The 26,350-nt window shown below is 38.5% G+C and overlaps 1 protein-coding gene across 3 annotated transcripts in view; it reads right to left on the reverse strand.

Moving 5' to 3' along the window:
* Window positions 1–26,350, reverse strand: part of FOCAD (focadhesin) — a 140,912-nt gene that overhangs the window by 58,775 nt on the left and 55,787 nt on the right. For all 3 annotated transcript variants that reach the window (XM_032213512.1, XM_032213513.1, XM_032213514.1), the window contains 6 exons: window positions 16,533–16,667; window positions 13,233–13,283; window positions 12,474–12,557; window positions 11,387–11,522; window positions 3,812–4,000; window positions 2,062–2,183 (listed from right to left, as the gene is read on the reverse strand). In XM_032213512.1, the coding sequence (XP_032069403.1) occupies window positions 2,062–2,183; window positions 3,812–4,000; window positions 11,387–11,522; window positions 12,474–12,557; window positions 13,233–13,283; window positions 16,533–16,667 (717 nt within the window). The remainder of the gene's footprint in view (window positions 1–2,061; window positions 2,184–3,811; window positions 4,001–11,386; window positions 11,523–12,473; window positions 12,558–13,232; window positions 13,284–16,532; window positions 16,668–26,350) is intronic.

The raw sequence follows: 26,350 nt of genomic DNA on the forward strand, positions 1-26,350 counted from the left end.
TTGTTCTCCATTATATTTTGGTGCTATGGGTTGCCTTGTCCTAATAGATAAACAACTTTGCAATATATTAAATAAATCAGGGAATAAACTTATTTTTATGCTATTTTTCCTACCAAAACCATTGTAAGCAACATAAAAATAATATTTTCTGTTAACAGAAGTCAATTTAAGACTATAAGATATGAAATATATGACGGAAACAAATACCTTCAAATTATTTTAAGTGATTGCCTCCTGATTATCCTCAGAAATTTGGCTCTGTGAAGTAAGGCTTACTGAACACAAAACAAGACAGATTTTTATAACTTCATTATTAATTCTATAGGGAGGTGGATTCTTCAAGAAAAAGAGGCCACATGGTTTTTACTAATGACTGAGAATATCCAAGCACTGTACATGTAGCTGGAGAGCTGAGCCACTGACATCTTTCAACAACCCAGGAAAGTGTGAAAGCTAAGAAAGTTAGAACTTGGAGTACTGTACAAGCTAGTCAAAACAGACAAGAGTACTGGAAAAGATTCTACACTCTTTAGCTGAAAACTGAAAAGTGATAGGTAGTGTTAATATGAAAGCAAGATCCCTGCGCCAGATTTAGATTTTTTAAATTGTGTATTTTATCTCAGTCTGACCTCTATAGTATTTTACATCAGAATTCAGCAAAGACCCATAAAGGTGTAAGAGAAGTGCCACTGGATTAGATTTTTTAAAAATAGGAATTTCAGAAGAATAGTTGCAATGTTGCATCTTAAAGATCAATAAGCACAGCATTCTGCAGGTTTACAGATTTAATAACTACTCCTGAACCTGGAATTCTTTAGACCTATCACAGATCAATGACATGATAGTAAAATTTAGAATGCAATTATATCATATCGTGCACTGTGTGTTCTGAAAAAACAGTGGGGGAAATGGGGTGACAATTATTTAATTCAGCTTCCCAAAGTTCTGCCCTTCCAAAAGTGTTGGAAGAATTTTCAGCTTTGATGGACAGTGGAGGAAATGAGGTGACAATTATTTAATTCAGCTTCCCAAAGTTCTGCCCTTCCAAAAGTGTTGGAAGAATTTTCAGCTTTGATGGCTAATTTAAGGGATCCTGAGAATTACATTTCCAGCCTTTCTGGGTGGCACAAGACTGCTCTAATACCTGTAGTTTCTACAATTTAAGAAATGTTAAAGAAAATAAAATAGAAACTCTTCTTCAAAAGTTTGTCTACTCTCATAAAGTTGAGTAAAATTCAAAATGTTCTTCAGTAACTCTTCCTTAGTCTGCAGGGTACCCATTATCCGAATAGAGGTAGATGTAAATTTTTCCTGGCAACCCAGCTGCCATTCAAATGCCAGAACAGACAGGAAATAATTTTACATAGTTAGCTTGCTCAGAAAACCTTCCTCCAGTTATAAAAATAGCACCAATAATATAGCAGTTTGATGCAATCTGACAGAAATGCCAACATACCCGTCACATGATTTCATACGTCTTCTATCTGCTCTCTGCAATTTCTAAAAATCAGTTGTTGTAAGTAGTATAAGAATTACAGTTAATTATACATCCTTTCCTTATTTTTTGTCCCTGCCTTAACTCATATTTCATGCAGGAAAGGTACAGCTTCAGTTTATAAAACTTTAGTGCAACTTCAGTTCTATTAATATAATGCCCCAAGATGCTAAGAACAATGAAGAGACATACTGTGTTGTTGTTGTTATACAGTAGTAACAAGACATATGGGTGACTCCATAGGTTGCCATCCCCTAATTGTTTTTCAGGCAAGCCTGAAACTGTCAAGAATGTCAGCTGCTTAAGCAAAACTGTTTAAAAGAGTTGAAGATAAAACTCTGATGCTCTGGTTTGTGTTTTAGAGAAAACACTTCAACTCAGAGAGCATTTCATTAGATAAATTTATGTTTTCCATTCTCCTTAAGTTGACTTAATTAAGAGCAAATTACAACAGCACATTGCTTGCAGCTACCATTTCATAATTAAATATAAGCAAATGGAAGCTCAGGTAGAGAAATAAATGCTTTGAATGGTTATGCAAAAAGAAGGAGAATGGCACCATTTACCTCATGGATGAGAGCTATAAACATCTGGTGGAAGTTTCGCCCCCTGCTGGCTAAAAACCGACTGATAGGTTTGCCGTCTTTGCCCACATGAATTGGAAGATCATAACTCAGTAACATGCCAGCTGAAAAAAGTGTTTATACGTGCATTTAATTGCTGATAACTGTTCCAAAAACATATGTTAACATTATTGTAAAATTATATAAAACTGTAATACAGAAAAGGTGAAAACGGGGATTTCAGAAGAATTTGGTAATTATTTCTTAAAGGGGAGGGGGAGATGCAAATTACCGATTTTCTTTTCAGTATATCAGAAAATATATTTTTTCTTCTATTCAGGACTCACTTTTCTTATAGCAAACTTATTCTATAATACACCCATGAATGGGCATGGAGACCTGATCTATACCAAGTTAACATGCGGAATAAGAGGAAAGCATTTTCCAAAGGCATTTTATTACACAAAATTTACCTATTATCTATCTATTCGCATGAACTATGTTGCTTTTGTTTAGACTTTCACTAGATGCCATTGGAATATTTAATAATTCATGCACTTGGATGAGGCATGGTCTGGATGAAGATCCAGGTCTTCCCCACTCTTCTAAATAACAGCAGAGTGAGGGAGGGGTCATCTGGTTTTTAGGGGAAGTCTCATTCCAGAGGGCAGCTGCTGCTACAGAGAAGTATGCTTCCAAAATCCTAAAAGATGGCATTATTTAATTGAAGGAATCCAGAGCATGCTAACCCTATAGAATCAAAATGGCTGGGCAATCCCTCAAGTAATCAGGCCCTACAAACTATAGGTAACAACCTAGATAGTGAACCTATGGCACACGTACCACAGATGACCCACGGAGCCATTCGTTAGGGCACATGAGGCATTGCCCTGTCGGCTCCAGTGTACACCATCTAACTTCAGCCTCATTTTCGGCTATTTTTTGTCCTCCGAAGGTTTCCCTAAAGCCTCTGGAGGGCAAAAAACAACCTAACGTGCAAACCAGAGGTTTGGGAACGAACTTCTGGTTTTCCTGTAGGGCCGTTTTTTGCACTTCTGGGCACTTTTCACACTTCATCCATTTCTTAAATTCCAGGTTACTCATAGGACTATTTTTTGCCCTCCGGAGGCTTCAGGGAAGCCTACTGAAGCCTCTAGAGGGCCTCCGGGTGGTGGTGGGAGGTCGTTTTCACCCTCTTCAGGCTCCTAGAAAGCCTCTGGAGCCTGGGGAGGGTGAAAAACGGGCCCATCATGTGCCAAAAGCGGGGGGAGGGTGGGGGTCACATGCATAGAGTTATGAGTGTGGGCATGCCCACGCATGACCCCCCCTGTGCTCCCCCCGCTTTTGGCACGTGATGGGAAAAGGGTTAGCCATCACTGACCTAGAATATTAGTTTTGGTGACATTTCAATCATAGAATGCTTTGCTTTATGTGCAATATATTTTAAGTCTTTTAAACTATTCAAGTATCTTATTATTCAGGCTTTAAAAATTTTGTTGTGGCTTTTTAAAATCCCTGCTCTTAGTAATCAGAACTGGAATAAGAACACTTAGTAGACAGCATTACTGGGTGACTGCGCAGTGTTCTTGTTTTTTTAAAAAAGAAATGTAAAGGCAAGGCATACATGGTATTTATTCTGAATGTCAAGTTATGCCAATTGTGACATTTAAATGTTTTAAATGTATGAATGCCTCCCAGAGTGACATAAAAATAAAGTCAATAGGTACACAAAGAGACACTGAAAGAATCTTACCTGCAATGCCAGGTTTGAGCCCAGGCTGCTTGTTCCTCTCATGCATTTTTATCATAAAGTTTGGAACACTTGATAGTGTTTTTCCATGGTCTGACCGCACTGCATTACCTCGCAGTGCAGAATGGTATATTCCACGAGGCATGTTAGCCATCTCTTCTTTCACAAGTGATGTTGCAAACTCTACAAAAGCTAAAGGGGAGGAGGGGAAGAAGTGAAAAGGCAGTGAGGAGACTGAAAGAAAACAAAGGGCAACTGACTGGAGAAAGCAGAACCACCCAACCAAAGCAGAACCACAATGATTATCTGGGAATGTTATATTGAAATAAGTGGTAACTCCATTTTCAATCACAGCTTCAAGGTCATGGTTTCTGTAATTCCTAAGCAAGACTTCATATTCACCTCCCACTCAAAATGTCAGCTCAGGAAGCCTTCAATAAATGGTGTCAGATGTTCCAGCTCAGGAACAAAAACAAACAGCCCAAAATGGCTTATATGTTGATCAATGGACCCTTTGTCTGACCATTCAAATGAGACCCCCAATTTGAAACAACAGAAGTGACTTTAGCCTTACAGCATCCAAAAACTATCCCACAATGCTTATTGTGATTTAAAATAAACAATGCAAGACAGATACTGTGAAAAATAGATAGATGCAACAGGGTTAGGTTGATCAAAGATAGCAAAGCTGGGGTTTTAAAATCACGCTAAGTGATGAAATTTTTAACAATTGTTATAATTGGGAAACTGAAATGCAAGGGCCTCTGTAGTCAGAGGGACCACAGCAGGTCACACCACTCATTGCTTCATCATCAATAGGCAAAGTAAGGCAACATTTGTTAGGTTTAACAATCTGTATGTGTTTTTTATTACATAATGAGAACTTGCATTTTTTTCCCTCAGAGGGAAAAAACAACTGTTTCTCATTAGCTGGGTGGATCTGATGTACAGTTTTGCTAAAACATATACAGAGCTCGGTATCTTATAAACTGGAGCTAGTATTGACTGAAAACTTATTCATATACTCATTCCTGCAAGCCAGACATACACAAAGTGTCACAAATCAGTTAACAAAATCCAGTCAGATTCTGATGCTCTTTTACTTTTCATCCTCCAATCTTTTCTTATTTCATCTATTCTCCTGAAAACGACCCACTCTCCCACCCCACTTCCTGCCTGTTATTTCTCTTAATAACAGCGAGAGGGAAGTGTCAGAAAAAGCAGTCCATTATTTATAGGAAGACTAGGACAACTTTTCAAATCTACTAGCAGATCAAAAAATTAACATGACCATAACACCAAATCTGTGCTTCTATTTAGGAATACTTTGGTTATTTCTTGAGATTTTTGTTCATGCTGCCTAAAGTGCATCCGTCAAACATATCTTTGGGGGTTTCCTCTTGCCCCTATTAACTATATATTTTGGACAACTGACAGAGATTCATATAAAACAATTTAATAAAGGAAGAGAGGAAAAACTCCTTATGCAAACATTCCAATAGACATTACTTAGAAATGTTATCCAGAATAATTTCTTTTATAACTATTTAAACCAAACTATTTATTTTACCGCAAATACCAACAGTTCCTTTGTCAATACCATAGATCCTTTATTTGTTACAATAACTTTTATTTACTGCTTAAGAATCAGTTTTATAAATGATACCAAGGTTAGGATTATTGTTAGGAATTCTATTGGCTACATATTGTCTTGAACAAATAAATACAAATACAATAGCAGAGTTGCAAAGGACCTTGGAGGTCTTCTAGTCCAACCCCCTGCCTAGGCAGAAAACCCTATACCATTTCAGACAAATGGCTATCCAACATCTTCTTAAAGACTTCCAGTGTTGGGGCATTCACAACTTCTGGAGGCAAGTTGTTCCACTGATTAATTGTTCTAACTGTCAGGAAATTTCTCCTCAGTTCTAAGTTGCTTCTCTCCTTGATTAGTTTCCACTCATTGCTTCTTGTTCTACACTCATATATGATATATTTATCAGCACAAATACAACACTAATGTAACAAAGGCAACAGTAAAAATATTGGGTTTCTGTCTGGATGGTCTTTTATGACGAGCCGATGGACAGAGAATGGAAGCAGTGAACTTCCTCCCATATTTGGGCATACCAGGGGTTGTGACTTTAAATATATACCTTTCTCCCTGGCTCAGCTGATAAGGAGAAGAACCCTGTGGCTTAATGGTTAACACATCTGCCTAAGATGCAATACAGCACAGGTTGCAATCCCAGTAAGGGTATGGCTAGCTGATGAGAGCTAAATAGCTTGAAATAGATCTATACTAGTCTCCCTTTATTTATCTATCAGCACAAATACAACACAAATGTAACAAAAGGCAACAGTAAAAATATTGGGTTTCTGTCTGGATGGTCTCTTGTGACGAGCCGATGGACAGAGAATGGAAGTAGTGAACTTCCTCCCATATTTGGGCATACCAGGGGTTGTGACTTTAAATATGTATGTATGTATGTATGTATGTATGTATGTATATGTATATATACATACATACATACACACACATACATACATATATACATACATACATACATACACACACATTATTATCATTATCAATCAGTTATTTAACTGTATCCATTATCACTTCGTTTTATACATGATGCTCTAAATTTAACTAAACTGACTTAATTTTTTATTATAAGCTTTCATTACATCAACCTGTGTCTTTCCAGGAATAGTGCAGTCTTATGTCTCTTGCCATTTGTGGCATTAGTATTCTGGTTATTTCCTTAGTAAGTTTTGTATGGACTTCTCTTCACTTATTGCATATCTTGTATAAACTCAAAACCCTCCATCTGCTTCTTCGATCAGCTTATCTTTGGTTATCACTAGTGCTTCTGACAAAATTTCTCTCCTTAGTTCCATCAATTCTTCTCTCTTTTCTTCTTCTATACTTTGAGATCTGGGGTAGAGCTCCAGTCCATCTATCTCCCCTTTCCATATTCCACTCTTTCCATTTCCAACCACGCTCAGTTCACTGTCAGTATCAACCATTTTCTTTTCTCTTTGTTTATTTATTCCTTCAGTTTTTAGAACTCTGATCTCCACTTTATTCATTTGGTGAACATCCTCAATTTTTCCATCAAATTTTGCTGTTCTAAGATCTATGTTCTCCAATCTCTTCTCAATTCTCTGTTACTTCTAATAGTTTTTGAATTTCAAACACAATCTTTTTCAATGTTAAAAGTTTCTTTTTCATGTTGCACCATTCTTCCAACCTGTAAACACTGCCACTCTGGCATTCAAAACTTTTTATTAAATTTAAAGCAAGTTCATTTACAATCTTTCAAGACAAGGCTTTGTTTTCACTCCACTTTAGCTGCCAATGAAGCTCCCGAGAAGGACCTGTATAAACAACCCGTGCTCTTCTCACTCTCTGTAAACAAGCTGAAGAACCTTGAAATGCAAAATCAAATTATCAAAGAGAAAAAAGAATAGACAATATTTCCAAGCTTTCCAAGTCTCCAGCCTCCAAGTGGCAGTGTTACTTCCTTTCCCTCTGTTATTACAGCCCTCTTTGTATTCCTTTTATATCTTCTTTATATTCCAGGCTTAGAAAACAAAATTCTTAAATGGAGCAAAAAAAAAACAAAACCCATCCAATCCAGCATTATAAAAATAAGGAAAAATATTTTAATCCATAGGTATTAAAAAAAGAATATAAAAAGTAGTAGAAGAAAAACTAATCCATTCAATTTAAAGAATAGGAAACATTTGCAAAAGTTCCAGTCGTATAAGAAAATTTTTTAAAAAGGGATAACACACTATCTAATGTAGCTTAATTTAGCCACTTGTTCTCTTCTGTTTTCAAATGTAATTTAGCTTTAATTTTTTTTTGGAGGGGTAGTCTCTTTTATAATAATATTTCCTCACCAGATGAACACACTTTCTCTTTCCATTTTCCTTCCATTCTGGAACTGTCCCAACTTCAGCAGCTTCAATGGCTGCACTTCTATTGCCGGCAAAAAAAGATTCTCCTGGATCAATCAGGGACTTTGTGGTGTCCAAGATCAGCAGGACGTACTCTTCCCTATCACCGTCTCTTCAGGACAGTTTAGGTCCAAAAGGACAGTCCAACGGCAAAAGTATCGACTGTGATCTTGGGAGCTCTACGTCAGATCCTCCTCTCTCACTTCACGTGATTTTGAGTCTATCCCTCTGTTTATGTAGCCCAGAATTGTGTTGGCCTTTTTGGCAGCTGCTGCACACTGCTGGCTCATATTTAAATGGTTGTCCACTAGGACTCCAAGATCCCTCTCACAATTACTACTATTGAGCAAGATACCACCTATACTGTACCTGTGCATTTCGTTTTTCTTGCCTAAATGTAGAATCTTACTCTTTTCACCATTGAATTTCATTTTATTAGATAGTGCCCAATGTTCAAGTTTGTCAAGATCCTTCTGTATCTTAAGCCTATCATCTGGAATATTGGCTATTCCTGCCAGCTTGGTGTCATCTGCAAATTTGATGCGTTCCCCATTTATTCCCTCATCCAAATCATTGATGAAGATGTTGGTACCTTTTTGGTACTTTTTTCCAAGCACATACAAATATAAGGACATCCATCAAACACAGGTTAGAATCAGCCAAAAACCAGGCCCTAAGATGGATCAAAACAATATTTATATTAAATTCTGTTCCAGATTCACAGGTGGTGGCTATGTTTAAGGGAACAAAGTTTTCTTTTTATGAACTTTTTGCAATTCTACTGCTTTTAAATTAGTTCTACAGTGTTCCTTATCTGAATAAATAATTTCCAAAACTATGCATGTAAATAAAAACATATAGGGATACATATTTGTGTTTGGTTTCTAAACAATTGGAAACAAGGATTAGAGAAACATCCTAAACTTTCACTCTAATTCTATTTCAATTCACTCAGGAAACATCAAACCTGAATTGAGTGTCTTGCCTCCTTCAACTCTGTCCCATACCCAGATCACCAACTTTTATAAAACAAACACCTCTTCAAGCTGAGAAGGAGTGTGTGAAGGCAATTACTACTTGGACCTTATTTCTTCTTATTTATTTATTATCAAAATTTATATGCCACCCAATCCCGAAGGACTCTGGGCGGCTTACAAAAAAAGAAGAAAAAAAAGAGAAAAAAGGACAGTCTAAAATCACAAAACCACATGCATTCATTCTAATCAGGGCTGGACCTCAACAATGAGGTCAACAGCCCCAGGCCTGCCAGAACAGCCAGGTTTTTACAGCTTTCCTGAAGGCCATGAGAGTGGGTATGGTCCAGATCTCTGGGGCTAGTTGATTCCAAAGAGTCAGAGCAGCCACAGAGAAGGCTCTCCTCCGGGGGCCCGCCAGCTGACACTGTTTGGCTGACGGCATCTGAAGGAGGCCCAATCTGTGGGATCTTTCTGGCCACTGGGAGGTATGTGGCAGTCGGTGGTCTCGAAGATACGCTGGCCCTAAGCCATGTAGGGCTTTAAAGATAATAACCAACACTTTGAATTGTGTCCGGAGACCAATGGGTAGCCAGTGCAACTCGCGGGGGACAGGTGTAACGTGGGTGTACCTCGGTGCACCCAATATCGCTCACGCGGCCGCATTCTGGACTAGCTGCAGTCTCCGAACGCTTTTCAAGGGTAGCCCCATGTAGAGCACGTTGCAATAATCCAGCCTTGAGGTGACAAGGGCGTGAGTAACCGTTTAAAGTGCCTCCCGATCCAAATAGGGCCGCAATTGGTGCACCAGACGAACCTGGGAAAAGGCCCCCCTGGTCACAGCCGATAGATGATGTTCCAGTTTCAGTTGCGAATCCAGGAGGACCCCCAAATTGCGGACCCTCTCTGAGGGGTGTAAATTTTCACCCTCCAGGGTTAAGGGTAGACTGTCTAAGCTGTCCTTCGGGGGCAGCATCCAAAGCCACTCAGTCTTATCAGGATTGAGTACAAGTTTGTTCACCCCCATCCAGATCCTAACAGCCTCCAGGCATTGGCACATCACATCTGCCGCTACACTGAGCTGGCATGGGGCAGAAAGATACAGTTGAGTATCATCTGCGTATTGCTGGTATTTTACCCCGCGCTGTCGCATGATCTCACCCAGCGGCTTCATGTAGATGTTAAATAGGAGGGGGGACAAGACCGAACCCTGTGGCACACCACATTTGAGGGCCCTAGGGGTCGACCTTTGCCCCCCGACCAACAACGACTGCGACCTGTCAGAGAGGTAAGAGGAGAACCACCGTAAAACGGTGCCTCTCACTCCCACCTCCTCCAGACGTCGCAGAAGGAAACCATGGTTGATGGTATCAAAGGCCGCTGAGAGGTCAAGAAGCACCTGGATAGAGGAATGTCCTCTATCCCTGGCCCGCCAGAGATCATCGGTCAGGGTGACCAAAGCGGTTTCCGTGCTGTACCCAGGCCTGAAACCGGCTGAAAGGAGTCTAGATAATCCGTTTCATTGAAGGTCCGTCGGAGTTGAAGCGCCACCACCTTCTCAGCAACCTTCCCCCAAAAAGGAAGGTTGGAGACAGGACAATAGTTTTTCAAAATAGCTGGGTCCAGGGAAGGCTTCTTGAGGAGGGGTCTTACCACTGCTTCCTTTAATGGTTGCGGGAAAGACGCCTCCTGCAAAGATGCATTAGTAATTGTCTGGAGCCAGCCTCGTGTCACCTCTCTGCTGGTCGAAACCAGCCAGGAGGGGCACGGGTCCAGTAAACAGGTGGAGGCATTCATTGCTCCCATGGCCTTGTCCACTTCCTCAGGGGTGACAAATTCAAACTCATCCCAGAAAATCTGATTAAGACTAACCCTCAGCATTTCGGCTGGTACTGCCCAAGGGGAGTCCAGGTCTGTCCGAACCTGAGTGATTTTATCTGACAGAAACTGAACAAACTCCTCAGCTGTTCCCTGCAGGGATTCCCCCGCCTCTTCATCTTTCAGGAGGGAGCGGGTCACCCTAAACAGGGCGACTGGGCGAGATTCCACGGACGCAATAAGAGCGGAAAAATGTGTACATTTTGCTGCCCGTATCGCCACTAGGTAAGTCCTGATAAAGGCTCTTAACAGTGATCGATCAGATTAGCACAAATGATTGCTTGGTATATTTTACTTAGACAGGTAATCCTCAACTTACAACCACAATTGAGCCTAAAATTTTTGTTGCTAAATGAGACAGTTGTTAAGTGAGTTTTTCCCCATTTGATGACTTTTTTTGCCACATGTATTAAGTGAATCATTGATTTTGCTTGTTAAAAGGTCACAAAAGGGGATCACATGACCCCGGGACACTGCAATCATCATAAATATGAGTCAGTTGTCAAGCATCTGAATTTTGATCACATGACCATGGGGATGCTGCAATAGTCATAAGTGTGAAAAACACCCACAAGGAGTCATTTTTTTCAGTGCCATTGTAACTTTGAATGGCCACTAAATGAACTATTGTTAAGTCGTGGACCAAAAGCGCCATTTCCAAACTGAACTTTTAGAAATAATTTAAATAAACTATATGTTTGATGTTATAAAATTTTAAAACTATTACAAATTATCATGCTTTATGAATATGCTGTACCTTGTAAAACAGGAGGAGGAGTGAGCATCAACAACTTGATATATGAGTGGCCAGGCACAGACAAATCTGCTTCTTCTTCTTCCTCCCCCTCCTCTATCTCTACGTCCATTTTTTGTTGATCCAATTCTGGTCTTGCCTGTATGCATGATAAATCATGAAAAAGAAAAAAAGTGCCTGCAATTGGTTATACAGAATCGAACTTTAACAACTGAAAATAAGTTTCCCTAAGTCCACTGAAAGGAAGGGCAACTAAACTTGGACCTTCCTCAGTTTAATTCCTTCTAAACATAACTAGAGTTCACATAATTCCCAGACTTCATAGTTATTGGAGAAGTTGTTATAAATAAATTTGGTCCCACTAAAGGCTTTATTTTCTTTTCTAAAAAAATATTGCAACCTTCCTATAAGTGCTATAACCAAAAGATGTTTGAGTCCTCTCAGATTAAAAAAAACTGGAGTTAGGAAATATCAACTCTATACAGACTAAATTGTAATCTGCTAAATTTTGAATTGATGCATTATGTCAGGGGTGTCAAACTCAATTTCATTGAGGGCCACATCAGAGTTGTGTTTAACCTTGGGGTGGTTTGTTCTCAGAAACTATTATTAAAATCTTATTAGAAACAATCTCCTAAGTCAAAAGAAAAAAAAAACATGATACATGTTGCTTCTCTGTAAATCTTTTACAACTGTATTGGAGCACACAATCGCCCTATTAATTGACTATTAAGGATGAGAGGTAGGGGTTGGGGTATTTTTTGGCTTGGCTTATCCACCCCATTATGACTTTATTGATCCAGCTCCTGCTTACTATGCAGCTGGAACATCTGATTATTTTCAAAACAAATCTTCCCATTTAAAGAAGACTTTGCTTCCAAACTTCCACATGCAACAGGTAGAAGGATATGAGTCCAGGCAACTGGAATATATTGTAATACAAGAGACATAGTAGCAACCATACAGCCATTTCCTATTAAGATCAGATGAATTACTGAATGTCCAAGCAAGGTTTGGACACTGTTTCCACACTGTTTTGTATTCCTGTTGATTACAACACTTACCCATAATTAAAGTAAGAAAGATCTACCTGTTCAGGAAGATGGAGGATGGTGTATTCTTCAGGATGAAATTCAGAGAGAGATTTATATGCAGAGATAGCTACAAGAGAATCCTAAAGAAAAATATTGCCATCACATCATTGCAAATAAGGATGGATAAGGAAAAATACTGTATTGATCTATTATGTTAAATGCATCATTGATTTCCCAAGTAGAGAATGTAGGACAAGTTCTAAATTGTCTTGAACCTTGTGGTTAAAAGCAAATAGTGTGTGCTAAAAATCACATATCCCAAACTTACTGAGCAAAAGAAACCTTTTTTTTTTTACTGTACATAAGTTGTATTATTCTGCAATAGTTAGATTATAGTAGGGCTTTGGGGTAAACATCTGAGATATTACTTAATGGTAAGATCAAAACTTTCAAAATAAAAATTGACTGTCTTATATTTTGAACCTTCTGACTGTTAAATGTTTTAGAAATAAAGAATGGTGACTTGCCCAAAGCAACACACAGTTCATTTACTATGACTGTATTGTGGTCTTGATGAAATTTGTGGATTTTTATGGAAAATTATCAATATCATTGACCAATCATAACTAGGCAATAAAGAATTAAGAAGGTATGCAGTAGTTGTAGAAAAAAAGATTGCCTTTTTAATAACATGTCATAATCATGATTATGTGACACATAATTGGACAGAGAAACTAGATGCTTAATGCAACACCAGAAAATATTTAAATAAGCCTAGTACCTGGCCAAAGTCAGTTCATTTTCTAGTATCTCACCTTGCTTTGTGTGTGGCTCCATAGGAAACTGACAACTTGAGCTTTAAACTTCTATAACGTCAAATGTAGGAGAGAGAACAAAATCCAACTTATAAAGATTCTTTTTATTAAGGAAACATGATAGAAAATTGAGGTAAATAACACATTGTAAAATAAACCAAGACAGGCATTTATGGATTAGCATTTTATTTGAGGCAGTGCCAAGGGAAAAATATTTCTTTGCGGCCACTGGAGTTTAATTTAAAATAACAAGAAAGGTTTTTGCAATTTAGCTGGCTCCAAAATGAAGACTAATAGTCCTTATTACACTTACTGAGAAAATTTCAAAGGTCAAAAATTATATTCAAGATCCCATATTCAATGATGTATAATAAAAATGCAAAGTACTACTTGAGGTTGAGGGGGAGGGTTGACCTTTAAGTACCCTTAAAGAGGCAATTCACAAAACGTTTTCAATGTTACAATCTCAACCATGTAAACAGATTTAAATGCTTTTAGAAGCATAGACGTTACCTATTAAAACATTCTGCTCAGTCTTTCGTTGACAGAATAATTATATTAAATATATGCAACTGCATTTGCAATATGAACACCAGATACAGCCAAATGACCCTAAGAGAGCCATCTTTCTGCTCATTAGAGCAAACTGTGTGTATGTGGTGAGGGGGGGGGGTAGGGAAAACATAGCACTAGAATTTACTCAATATTTAACTGGATTTTACCAAATTCTTTGGAAAATATATCTATGGAGTAATATGACACAAATCCCCAACCTTTTTGGGTCTGCGGACTGGTGGCAGCGGCTTCAATGGTAGAGGAAAATGGGTTAGGGTTTCACAGTGCAACCGAAACCCTGTGCATACACAAATGAAGCTTCGCATGCTTGCCTGCTACTTCAACAGCCCAGTTCAAAACGGCACAGCCTAATAGTGAACCACAGCCCAGGATTTGGGCATCCTTGATATAAGAGACTGCACTGTAAAGTAGCTGATTATATCCTTTTATCAAAGATCCCAATGATCTTCAATACAAGGATATAATCATCCTATTTACTCGCTTTCAGATAATTTATTTCCATCAGGACAAAACAAAACAAATTGCAGTCTAATATTATACAGGTAGTCCTCAATTTACAACCATTCATTTAGTGACTGTTCAAGCATCCTAATTTTGATGATTTGCAATGGCACTGGAATAAGCGTTTTTCACACCTATGAACGTTGCAGCATCCCCATGGTCAAATCATCAAAATTAGGATGCTTGGCAACTGGAGTGTAGTTAGGATGGATGCAAGGTCCTGGGATCACACAGTCACATTTTGCAACCTTCTGACAAGCATAGGAAATGGGGAAAACAGTTTCATTTAATAACCAGGTTACTAATTTAACAACTGCAGTGATTCACTTAATAACTGTAGCAAGAAAGGTTGTAAAATGGTGAAAAAGTTATTTAACGGTCTTGTTTAGGAACATACATTTTGAGCTCAATTGTGGTTGCAAGTTGAGGAGTACCTGTATAGCTGTAATATACCAAAAATATATCAAGCAATTATCTGTATGTAGCTTAAGTGTATGTTCATAGACTAGGAAAACTACCCTGATTTTATAATGGCTAATTCAATTAAAATATCTGCCTATAAGACAGCTGTTATTAAAAAGTCAAATTTTGTATAGGCATCTAAAATGGAATGTATTTTTCATAACTCTTCCACATTAGATTGGCATTTTATGAAATAAATTGAATACCTAACTGCCGCTGTTACAAGATTTGATTCGATTGTTCATTGCTCATTTACTTTTTTTAAAAAATGTAGGCTGGAAAAATGCACCACCCCAATGATTACAGTGTTGTACAAACTCTGCAATACCAAAAGGTTAAATTATTTGGAGGTTTTCACCTCAAGGAAATAGCATGCTTAGTGGAATGAACATTTGGGATCTGTTAGACATTTAACAGTTAAATTCGTACAGAATACAGTTATCCACCTAGCTATTTGTAGATTATTTATAAAATGTAGTATGCTTCTGAATACTAGTTGCTAGGCAACATAAGGAGAAAGTGCTAATACATTCATATTGCGCCTATGGAAGTATAGAGGATGGCTTCTTTAGAATAGAATGCTGAGCTAGATAAGCTTTTGGTCTAATCTGGAGAAGGCTTATTTACTTGTGGCAAACAAAACTATTTAAAATTAAAGTAATTTTCAAGTTGTTATAGAGATGGTTCCAGCCAATGAGAAAACTAAGGGCAAATTCCTATTTAGATTGATTCTTCCTGAATACGATTCCTTTTCCATAAGTTATTAAGAAATCCTCAATAATTCCATGAAAGCGCCAGACTTTCAATTTTAACAAAATGATCATAAAAACCTTCAGCTCTTCAGTCCATTCTAGTTTTAATCGCTACTCAGCCATGAAATATAGGTTGTCCTTGACTTGCAATTTGTTTGTTTAGTGACCGAAGTTACGCCACTGAAAAAGTGTTCCTACAACCATTTTTCAACTTATGACCGTTGCAGCATCCCCATGGTCATGTGATCAAAATTTAGACACTTGGCAACTGACTTATATTTATGACAGTTCCACTGTCCTAGGGTCCTGTGATCCCCTTTTGCGACCTTCTGACAAGCAAAGTCAATGCGGAAGCCAGATTAAGTTAACTGTGTTATTAATTTAGCAACTGCAGTGGTTCACTTAATACCTGTAGCAAAAACTGTCATAAAAAGAGCGCAAAACTCACTTAAGAACTGTCTCACTTAGCAACAGAAATTTCAGGCTCAATTGTGGTTGTAAGTCGAGGGTACCTCTAAACATTAGTTCTGGCCCCGAGTAGTTCTATGATTGGTCTGAACTTCTCAAATCTCCAATGTATTTAATGCATCTTACTTAGAAATAAAGATAAAATCTCCTTTAGAGTACTGGCAACAAAAAAAATGGCTTGCCACTGCTGTCTGTTGGAATATTTTTCAATTTCTTAAACTTACCTATGTCTAGCGAATTCAAAGTGCTCTGCTATCCAAATACTAATGAGGTCCAATCCTGCTTAGCTTTTTTGAAGAACACCAAGGTTGATTGTTATCTGCTAATCTATAAAAATAACAATTCTTCAAAAGTTGAAGGAAAAATAGCAAAGGAAATCTGGCTCTACTGCTTTCCAATAATGCCATTAGAACATTGCCTTGACTCTGCAGTTCAATTGCCTTCACTTATGTTCATAAACAATCTTCAAGGAAGTATTAACTTGATTGCCTTATTTAAAATTACGGATTTTAAAAAAAGTAAATCAGTATGAGACACATACCTCATATTCACTCGAATTTACCATTAACGAAGGGACAAGAGAGAACAGTTCATTGAGTGTTTTTAAAATAAATGGCCGGGTATCACAGTTCAGTTTTGGTGAGAGTGCATTCCATGTAGAACGAATGCAAACAACCTAGAATAGAGAAACAAAGGCTGCTTTAAGCATGGCAGAGGCTCTGTGTGTGTGTGTTTAAAATATGTTTAACGATATATGATATATGGATTAGAAATAGCACTTACAAATTGCATTTTGTAGGCACTCCGGATGTGCCATGTTTCAGATAGAAACTTAATTATTATTAAGCAACTAAAATTTAACCAAAATTAAGTCCATTTTATACTGTTGATATTTACCATGGATATAATAAACGTATTAATGAAATCCAGATCTTGATAGCTTTAACAGAAGATTGAAAAGTATAATTAACATGCATATATACCATCATAAAATTCCCTTTTGCTTTAAGCAACATTATGTAAAACACAGAATGGGAATAAGAATAGTAAGCAAAAGAAATTAAAGATATGACATAAGAAAAATGAACACAGTCGGAACTAGTTTATATCAACAACACACACTACATACTGTGTACCAAAAAAAAGACACCAGGTCTTATTTTCAGAGGATGTTTAATTACTGACTCACCTCAAGGCGGTGGCACTGACAGCCCCGCCCAGCAGGAGCCTGTTGCTGGCCCACTTCTCCTGCAACTGCTTGTTATCAGCTGCAAAGGGCTTTCCAGAAGGCCTCTGCAGCTGATAACAGATTGATTTGGAGCTCTGTTATTGGCTGCATGACAACAAAATGGAGGCCAGGGGCGATGTATGCGAGCGGTGGCAAACAGCCGTAAAAGTGAGCCTGCAAGATGAGGCAGATGTTGGGGTGTACGAGGCCTGGTAAGTAGGACAGCTCCACCACCACTCCATTCCTACCCTAGCTTAATTTTTACTTGTGTGCCTCACACCATCTGGTGCACCTTAGTGGACAGGGTCTTAACTAGGGCTTATTTTGGGGGTAGGATTTATATTGGGCTCATGTGTAAAAATCAAGCTAGGACTTACTTTTGGGGTAGGTCATCTTTTCAATACTTTTCATACTTTTTTGACCTTGTAAATTACATTCTTCCTTCCAGCATGTCCATAGACTGTCACAAACATTGCCTTTGCTTTATTAAAATTCTCATCTCTCTCTTTTCCAGGATCTCATCAACTACCAAAATTGCCCAGTTTCCCCCTACTCTCAATCCATTCATCCTATTTTCATTTTTGTTTCACAATTTGATCCTCAATACCGGTTCTGTGGGCTTGGTGGGCATGGCAGGGGAAGGATACTATAAAATCTCTACTTCTACCTCACTCCAGGGGAAGGATACTGCAAAATCCCATTCCCTCCTGATCAGCTGGAACTCGGGAGGCAGAGAATAGATGGGGGCAGGGCCAGTCAGAGGTGGTATTTGCCAGTTCTCCAAACTACTCAAATTTTCCTTTACCGGTTCTCCAGAACTGGTCAGAACCTGCTGAATACCACCTCTGATTCAGGCCCCATTCTTGACTGTACTTGTTTTCCACATTAAATATCTCTCTCCTATTGAATTGAATGTTCTGTTTATTTCTCCTGATATACAGTATAACTGTCACTCTCATATAACTCCTATATAACAAAATGAGTAAACTGGTCAGAACATGTTGTTATGCATAGTTTTGCTTCTTTTGATAATCATATATATGTTCCATTAACTCCACATTGTGGCACACAGTAAAATCATTATTTTATATATTCCAGGCATAAAACCTCCATATGTCAAGTTTCCATTCACACTATTAGATTAATCCAGTTTATAATGCTTTTTTAAACAAGACTTTTTCCCCACTTTCTGAAGTTGTTATGCTTTTAGTTTCTTTCAAATCTGACTACCTTTATTAATCTGTTAGTTCTTTCTCTTTCACTTTCCTTCTTTCCTTCCCTCCTTCCCTTTCTTTTTTCTTATAGTGTTCTGTTTTGATTTGTTCCTCTTACATTCTAATATGCCATGGTCATCATAGGTAAGCCCACAGATACTGACATATCCTTTGCTCCTCATATCTGTGAGGCCAAAGTTAGAAAGGTGTAGACAAGGTGAACAGTTTTAGCCACACCTATGGCACATGCAGTATTCCTTGCTAATGGTAAATGCAATACAAGTCTTCAATACATTTTGGCCAGCATGCCATACGCACAAACAAAATCCACTTTTTTTCAGGCACGTTCATGTCATTCTATGGGTATATAATACAGTGATTGCCCTGCAAGATAATATAGTATTGCCTAAATTCCAATAATTAGAAGGGATAAGCAATGTAGAAATATACATATAGAGGGCCTATTTTAAAAAATCTCAAATAATTACACAAATTTGTTGTATTTATTCATAGCTAGAAATTAGCCCTTGCAGGATCACTAGAGTGAAAAATACTTTGTGTTAATAGGATAAGAAAAGATCCATCAATAAATAGGAAAATCTGACTCATATATAAAATCAATTTTGGTGAAACACATAGTTTTTTATAGTTGGAAATAACAATTTACCATTAAAAGGACATCAATTTGAAAAAGTTAGAGTAAGAACTACAATTCATTAACATTCCCTTAACATACAATAATTTAACAGTAAAAGGTGAATCATGGTTGAAACTGTTTTCATCGGACATATTATCAAAACTGAAATTTGTTTTGGCAAAAATCTCTGAACAAAGTGAGCACCATCTGTCAATGCAGGTAAGGTTCTAAAGAAGCAGCCTTAGTAGAACTCAAGATTTGAATAAATATAGCCCTAATTAAAAAAGCCTATAAATTATAGAGGTATGCTAATATGTTGTCCCCATTTGTGCATAAATCAATGGAACTGAACATTCACTCATGGCAAAATTTATTACCTTTAGGCAATCTAATTGTATTCATTACTAATTATCTGACCATTATTGACCCAGGACAAGCTACTACAATAAAAGTTGCTTCTGCTTCAACATTTTACCATCTCAGAATCCCCTATGGAATTTTCAGCCTTTAAATCCATACACTTTCAAAACTCTATATTTTGATATAAAAGATTTTTAAAAAAGAAATATGCTACCATTTTATGACAGCGATTTTGAGTCTAACAAACTGTAACTTGTGTCCATGCATGAGCCTACTTGCTTCAAAATTATAGCTTAATAAGTCAATGCTGAAGCAGTTTGTTTTCTAGATGAGCCCCCAGAGAGCTATATGAATGAAATTCAAGAAAAGCAATAATTTAGAGAGGTGTAATGCACATCTAGACTAGGCAATGTATTACTAGATGTCAAGGTGGTATTAATACCATTTATTAAGTCAACTGATTTTTAAACACAGAAATCTAAGCTCTAGTCAGTAAACACAACAACATATATCCATCTACTGCCCAATAGAATTTATTACATGGTCATGACTGAAAAAGCCATCAAGCAAATAATTAATGTGCAATCTTGGGAACAATAGAGTTTTTTGAAGAATGCTGTGTATGAATAAAAGACACTACCTTATTACCATGGGACAACTATTGTCTTTCATGTTCTATGATAGGCATCTCCTTTTTATTTTTAGTATGAAATTCATATACTCTTGCTACATTGAAGTTCTTCTTTAGATATGGTTTCAAAGGACCAGACATTTAAAAATTTTGAGTAGAGTAAGGCATCACAGAGAAAAGATTTCAGTTTCAGGATTCCCAACTGTATTGTCAACATCCTTACTGACCAGGAAATCTAGAAGTTGTAGTTCTTAGAAATCTGAAGAACGCCAGAGTAGATAAAAACTGCAATTCAACATAGATGGCAATGTCACATATAGAGGAAACAAGGGCATTAATAGCTGATCCCAAAAGGTAATCAATATATTGTAAAATGTTCATTTCAGTTTTATGGTTTTGCTAAGGGATGTAATATTATAGACTAAGGGTTTTGCTTCATTTCTTTTTTAATGTGTACATTTTGATTAAGCTAAACAGTGTTTTTTTTAAAAAAATAGTAATATCAGCAATAATATTAGCAGTTCTACTTCAACACTGAAGTTTTCCCATTGCCTCCCATTAAGAATGAGATTGTTAATGTATAATTTCTTGTTATTTTGTTAGTAGAATTAAAATGGTGAGGCTTACACTTTTCTTATTGTAAATGCGGTTCACAAGGTTCCCCTCGTCCGGGACTTAATTTTAGACGAGGGGGCAGACCTGGCATGTATTACTGAAACCTGGCTGGGCCCAGAGGGAGGAGTCCCCCTCACTGAGATGTGCCCAGAGGGTTTTCAGGTGCTTCACCAGCCACGACCCCAGAGTAGGGGTGGGGGAGTGGCCGTGGTTATCCGAGAGTCTCTAGTTCCTCATAGGAGCCCTGCTCCGGAGCTTGTCGGGTGTGAGTCCTTGCTGGTGAGGTTGGACCCTGCGGGTCAAGTGGGCTTGCTGCTAACGTACCTGCCTCCCAACAGCGTCGCAGCAGCTCTTCCCTCGCTCCTCGAGTCAGTAGCCGAGCTGGCAGTTGAGTTCCCCAGGCTTATGGTGCTGGGGGATTTCAACTTGCCTTCGCTCGGAGAGCACTCTGATGGGGCGCAGGAGTTCATGGCTTCCATGACAGCCATGGGCTTGACCCAAGTAATTCGGGAGTTGACTCACTTGGCGGGTCACACACAACCTCGTATTCCTCTCGGAGCAGTGGAGTTGCGATCTTGGTCTGAGGGGTATTGAGAACTTGCCCCTGTCCCATTCCCGTCCAGTCTCCAACCTCCCCTTTGTTGGGAAGGTTGTTGAGAAAGTGGTGGCCTCTCAGCTCTGGCAGTCCTTGGAAGAAGCCGATTATCTAGGCGCCTTTCAATCTGGTTTCAGGCCTGGCTACAGCACGGAAACTGCTTTGGTCGCACTGACTGATGATTTCTGGAGAGCCAGAGACGGGGGCCAGGCCTCCGTTCTGGTTCTCCTGGACCCCTCAGCGGCCTTCGATACCATCAACCATGGTATCCTTCTGTGACGGTTGCGAGAGGTGGGGGTGGGAGGCACCGTTTTTCGGTGGTTCTCCTCCTACCTCTCAGGCAGGTCGCAGTCGGTGTTGGTCGGAGGACAGAGGTCGTCCCCTAGGCCCCTTAATTATGGAGTGCTGCAGGGGTCGGTCCTGTCCCCCTCCTGTTTAACATCTACATGAAGCCGCTGGGAGAGATCATCCGACGGCACGGGAAAAAATACCACCAGTATGCGGACGATACTCAATTGTATCTGTCCGCCCCGTGCCAGCTCAGTGAAGCAGTTGACGTGATGTGTCAGTGCCTGGAGGATGTGAGGGTCTGGATGGGGGTTAACAAGCTGGCTCTCAATCCTGACAAGACCAAGTGGTTTGTGTTTTTTCCTCCCACAAATTGGCAAGGTATTCCATCTCTCAGGCTGGGGGGTGAAATTATACACCCCTCAGACAGGGTTCGCAATTTGGGAGTCCTCCTGGACCCACAGCTGACCTTAGATCACCATCTGTCGGCTGTGACCAGGGGGGCATTTGCCCAGGTTCGCCTGTGCATCAATTTGCGGCCTTACCTGAACCGGGAGGATCTTACAACAGTCACTCACGCCCTTGTGACCTCAGAACTGGACTACTGCAATGCGCTCTACATGGGGCAGCCCTTGAAAAGTGTTTGGAGACCTCAGCTGGTCCAGAATGCAGCCACGCGAGCGATTGTGGGTGCACCTTGGTACACCCACGTTACACCTATCCTCCGCGAGGTGCACTGGCTGCCTATTGGTCTCCGGATACGCTTCAAGGTGCTAGTCATCACTTATAAAGCCCTACATGGTATTGGACCTGGGTACTTGAGAGACCGCCTCCTGCCAATTGCCTCCCATAGACCCATTAGATCCCACAGATTAGGCCTCCTCCGAATTCCATCTGCCGGCCAATGCCGGCTGTCGACTACCTGGAGGAGGGCCTTCTCTGTGGCTGCTCCGGCCCTTTGGAACGAGCTCCCTGTGGAGATTCGGACCCTCACCACCCTTCAGGCCTTCCGGACAGCCGCTAAGACCTGGCTGTCCCAGCAAGCCTGGGGTTGAGTTCCCCCCACCCTACTCGAACTGTTGTGCTTGCTGTGTTTTTTAAGTTGTTGTATTGCTGTCCTGTTTGTCTTACTTTTTTCTATTTGTTCCCCTTCCCTTGGTTTTTGTTCAGCCGCCCTGAGTCCCTTCAGGGAATAGGGCGACCTACAAATCGAATAAATACCAAATACCAATACCAATACCAAATGCATCATAGCAGCATCAGCTGAGAGCCAGTTCTCTTTAGTTGCTAGATGCTAGCCTAAAAAGCAGGACATTGTGAATTTTACACCTTTCATACGCATGAAAGCTAGCTGGATGACTTTGGACTTGTTTCTCTCTCTCAATCCAACCTACCTCACAGGCTTGTTGTTGAGAAAAAAGAGGCAAGAATATTATGTTCACTGCTTTGACTTATACATGTAAAAAAGGCAGGATAAAAATCTAATAATAATAAAACTGTAAATATTAACATTTTTTCCACAAAAAATTATTCCATGCTCCAATTCCTGAAATTTTCAAGAGACACTAGTTTCCTAAGTTGTCTAACATATCCTTTATTCTTCAGGCCACTTGGAAATATATTAAGTAAGATCATAACTTAAAAGAAATAGATCAAGCAACCAATAATTTACTTTTTGGGACATTTAAGCTGCTTTCTCCTTTAGTTTTCCCCACAAGGCATTCTCCAAAGCTGCCCCCCCCCCCAAATCTCTGCAGGGAGCAAACCATTGTAATAAAGACTTCAATGGATTTCCCTGGGGTCAATCCATAGACAGAAATGCATAAAAGTTCCCTTCAGGAATTTCAACTTTTCAGACGTTGTTATCATATCTGCAGGTTTCGGCCAGTTGCCTGCAATTATCATGAATCATTCAAGTCTATGCTGTAATGGCAGCAGAAATATTGACAGACAAGTAAAATTGGCTAGAAAAAAAATTCTTCCAAAAATTAAAACAGCAAGATGATACTAAGGGGAAGAAGACAAAGTAGTGTCTAAATTAGGGTTGCACATTTGGTTTTATATTGAAAATAAAGGAAGTAGATGCCAAAAACAGTTTCATAATATATATAAAATTGTAAGAAAACTGCAATTGCCTCTGCCAAGTGGGAGAATCAAATATCTGTATGGGCAGATAAATGAGTTGACATTGTCCTTGGATGCTCATTTTGAAAAGATAATGAGTTAATGAAATCACTACAGCAATATTTTATGCTAGAAAAAAATCAAAACGTAGGGCATCAGAATTAAACAGCCACTTTGGCAGCTGTAGAAATACTTTAAGGGAACCATTTCAAAATCAGTAATGATAAAGCTTTTAAGAACTCCTATTGAGTTAAGACCTTTTAACGAACAGGCGGATCCATGAAGACAATTCCAGTGTAACTCATGTTGACAGTTACTGAAACTTAATCTGATTATATGTTGAGTGAAAATGACACTTCTCCACCTCCACTTTAGAAAACATTGATCTCAATAACTAGACAAAACAATTCATGTGGAGAATGTATATAGGCAAAAGAGAAAATGAAAACAAAATCCTGAAATTGGGAGAAATCATAAATATTTATTTACAAACTAATTGAAAAACATATTAATCAGTGTATTATACCACAAGAAAAATAAATAGAAAGAATAGTAAATCTATGCCTTCTCTGTGTTTTTTTTTGTGTAAAATGATACCGAGCCTTTATTTTGCAAAAAAAATATATTAAACTAGAGACATTTTTATAAGTGACTATTATCTTAGAAGTATGTCAGTTAAGATTGTAAATTCTATTATAATTTACATCAAGATCCAGAGTCTGGTCAATGAGAAAATGACAACACATTGACACTGATCAAGTCTACAAGAGCAGATGTTAGTACTAGTAACAAGCAAGTAAATATTTTTGTTTGTTAGCAGCATCAGGCTTCAATTTCATACTGACTAACCTGGGAATAATTTTGTCATGGTCCCAAAGAATTCCTACTTAACATGAATTTCTATCAGGAGGAATTACCAACATTAATTTTGCAAATAGTTACACTTTTTGGAAAGCACACAAAATAAAAATCACCAAAAAATGTGTGTAAAGTAGCGTTAGTGAGTGAGTGAATGAGTGAGTCAGTGAGTGAGAGTGTGTGTATGTGTACATGCATGTGAATACTATATACCCATGATGACAAACCTATGACATGCATTGCAGAAGTGGTATGCAGAGCCCTCTCTGTGGGCACGCACGCAGTCGCCAGCTGCTGGCTTCTGGGTTCCGTCGTGCACAAACATGCTGGCCAATTAGCCTTTGTGCAATACATGCCTAATATGATCCTCAGATCAGAATAATTATATAAAGGGATGGAAGAGATACAGTAAGACTTACTGCACATGTTAGCTAACCATTATCATTAAAAAGATATGCCTCCGTTACATGAAAGTTGTTTGATTGTTGAGGAGTGCTGGTATTAAACTGGAATATTCAGTTAGACTGCAACATCTAATCAAATAATCTGTATCTTAAAAGTTTTTCTTTTTTTCCAAAATAATAATCGACAAAACATTACACTCAGTGATTGCTTTCAAAGGGACTGTATGTTCTCTAGGGCAGAGATGCACAATCAGCAGTTTAGGGTTAAATGCAGCCAGCTGTTTTAAACTATCCTGTTGAACTGCATTATTTAATGTGATAGCATGGGTACATTATTAAACACATGCTGTATGCACATATTAAATGTATAATACTGTAAAATATATTAACTTAATTAACTTAACACAGTTCAATTTTCAAAGAATTTTAATTTTAAACAAATTTAAGTTTTCTCCATCATACAGTCTTAAAGCTTTAAATTGGCCCCTAAAAAGGTTGCTCATCTAGAGCATTTTCTGGAAAGCATCTGGAAAGAAACTTCCTCCAGAACCATAATATAATGAAACCATCTTACTTAAATACTATGATAAATGTTCCTCAACTAACTTCCTCAGTTTTACACATTTATAGTTCAAAACATGTACCATAGTTATCATGTTATCACAGAGCAACTTTAAGCGTGACATCTGGCCGCCGGCCCCCAGTGTCCTCTAAGTTGAAACACCATAAAAAAAGATTAATGCTTTTAAAAAAAAATCAAAACCTAAATCAAGACAGATATGCACCAAGATAGTATAATAGCATTGATGATTATCATACTTTGAGTCATGGTATTATTTCCAGCTCAGTGGGGTTCATTCACCAATCGTGATTTGCAGCCAGTCAGCCAGGCTTCTCTGCTGGTGGTTGGGTTTCCCTTGTTCATAACAGACAAAGTCAAAATTTCCCTAGCCTTCAAAGCTGCTGATCTTTTCCAAATGCCCTTGGAACTTTGTTGAGATACAGTAAATCAATGGAGAAAGAAGAAAGAAGAGAAGAGAGAGAGAGAGAGAGAGAGAGAGAGAGAGAGAGAGAGAGAGAGAGAGAGAGAGAGAGAAAGAAAGAAAGAAAGAAAGAAAGAAAGAAAGAAAGAAAGAAAGAAAGAAAGAAAGAAAGATCAGGATGGATTAAAGATAGATTATGATTTTTGAAACTCCAGCATTTCAGTTTTAAAAACCATCTCAGTTTTATCCAATAAGAATCTCAGATTAGTCAAGATATTAATAATCAGGCTGTATGTATATTGATTTGATTTGATTTTGATTTTGATTTTATTAACATTTGTAGGCCGCCCTTTTCCCTGAGGGGACTCAGGGCGGCTCACATAAAATCAGGGGGGGGGGAAGTACAAACAGTAACATAGACA

The sequence above is a fragment of the Thamnophis elegans genome, chromosome 3 (genome assembly GCF_009769535.1).
Source record: "Thamnophis elegans isolate rThaEle1 chromosome 3, rThaEle1.pri, whole genome shotgun sequence".
Taxonomy (NCBI): domain Eukaryota; kingdom Metazoa; phylum Chordata; class Lepidosauria; order Squamata; family Colubridae; genus Thamnophis; species Thamnophis elegans.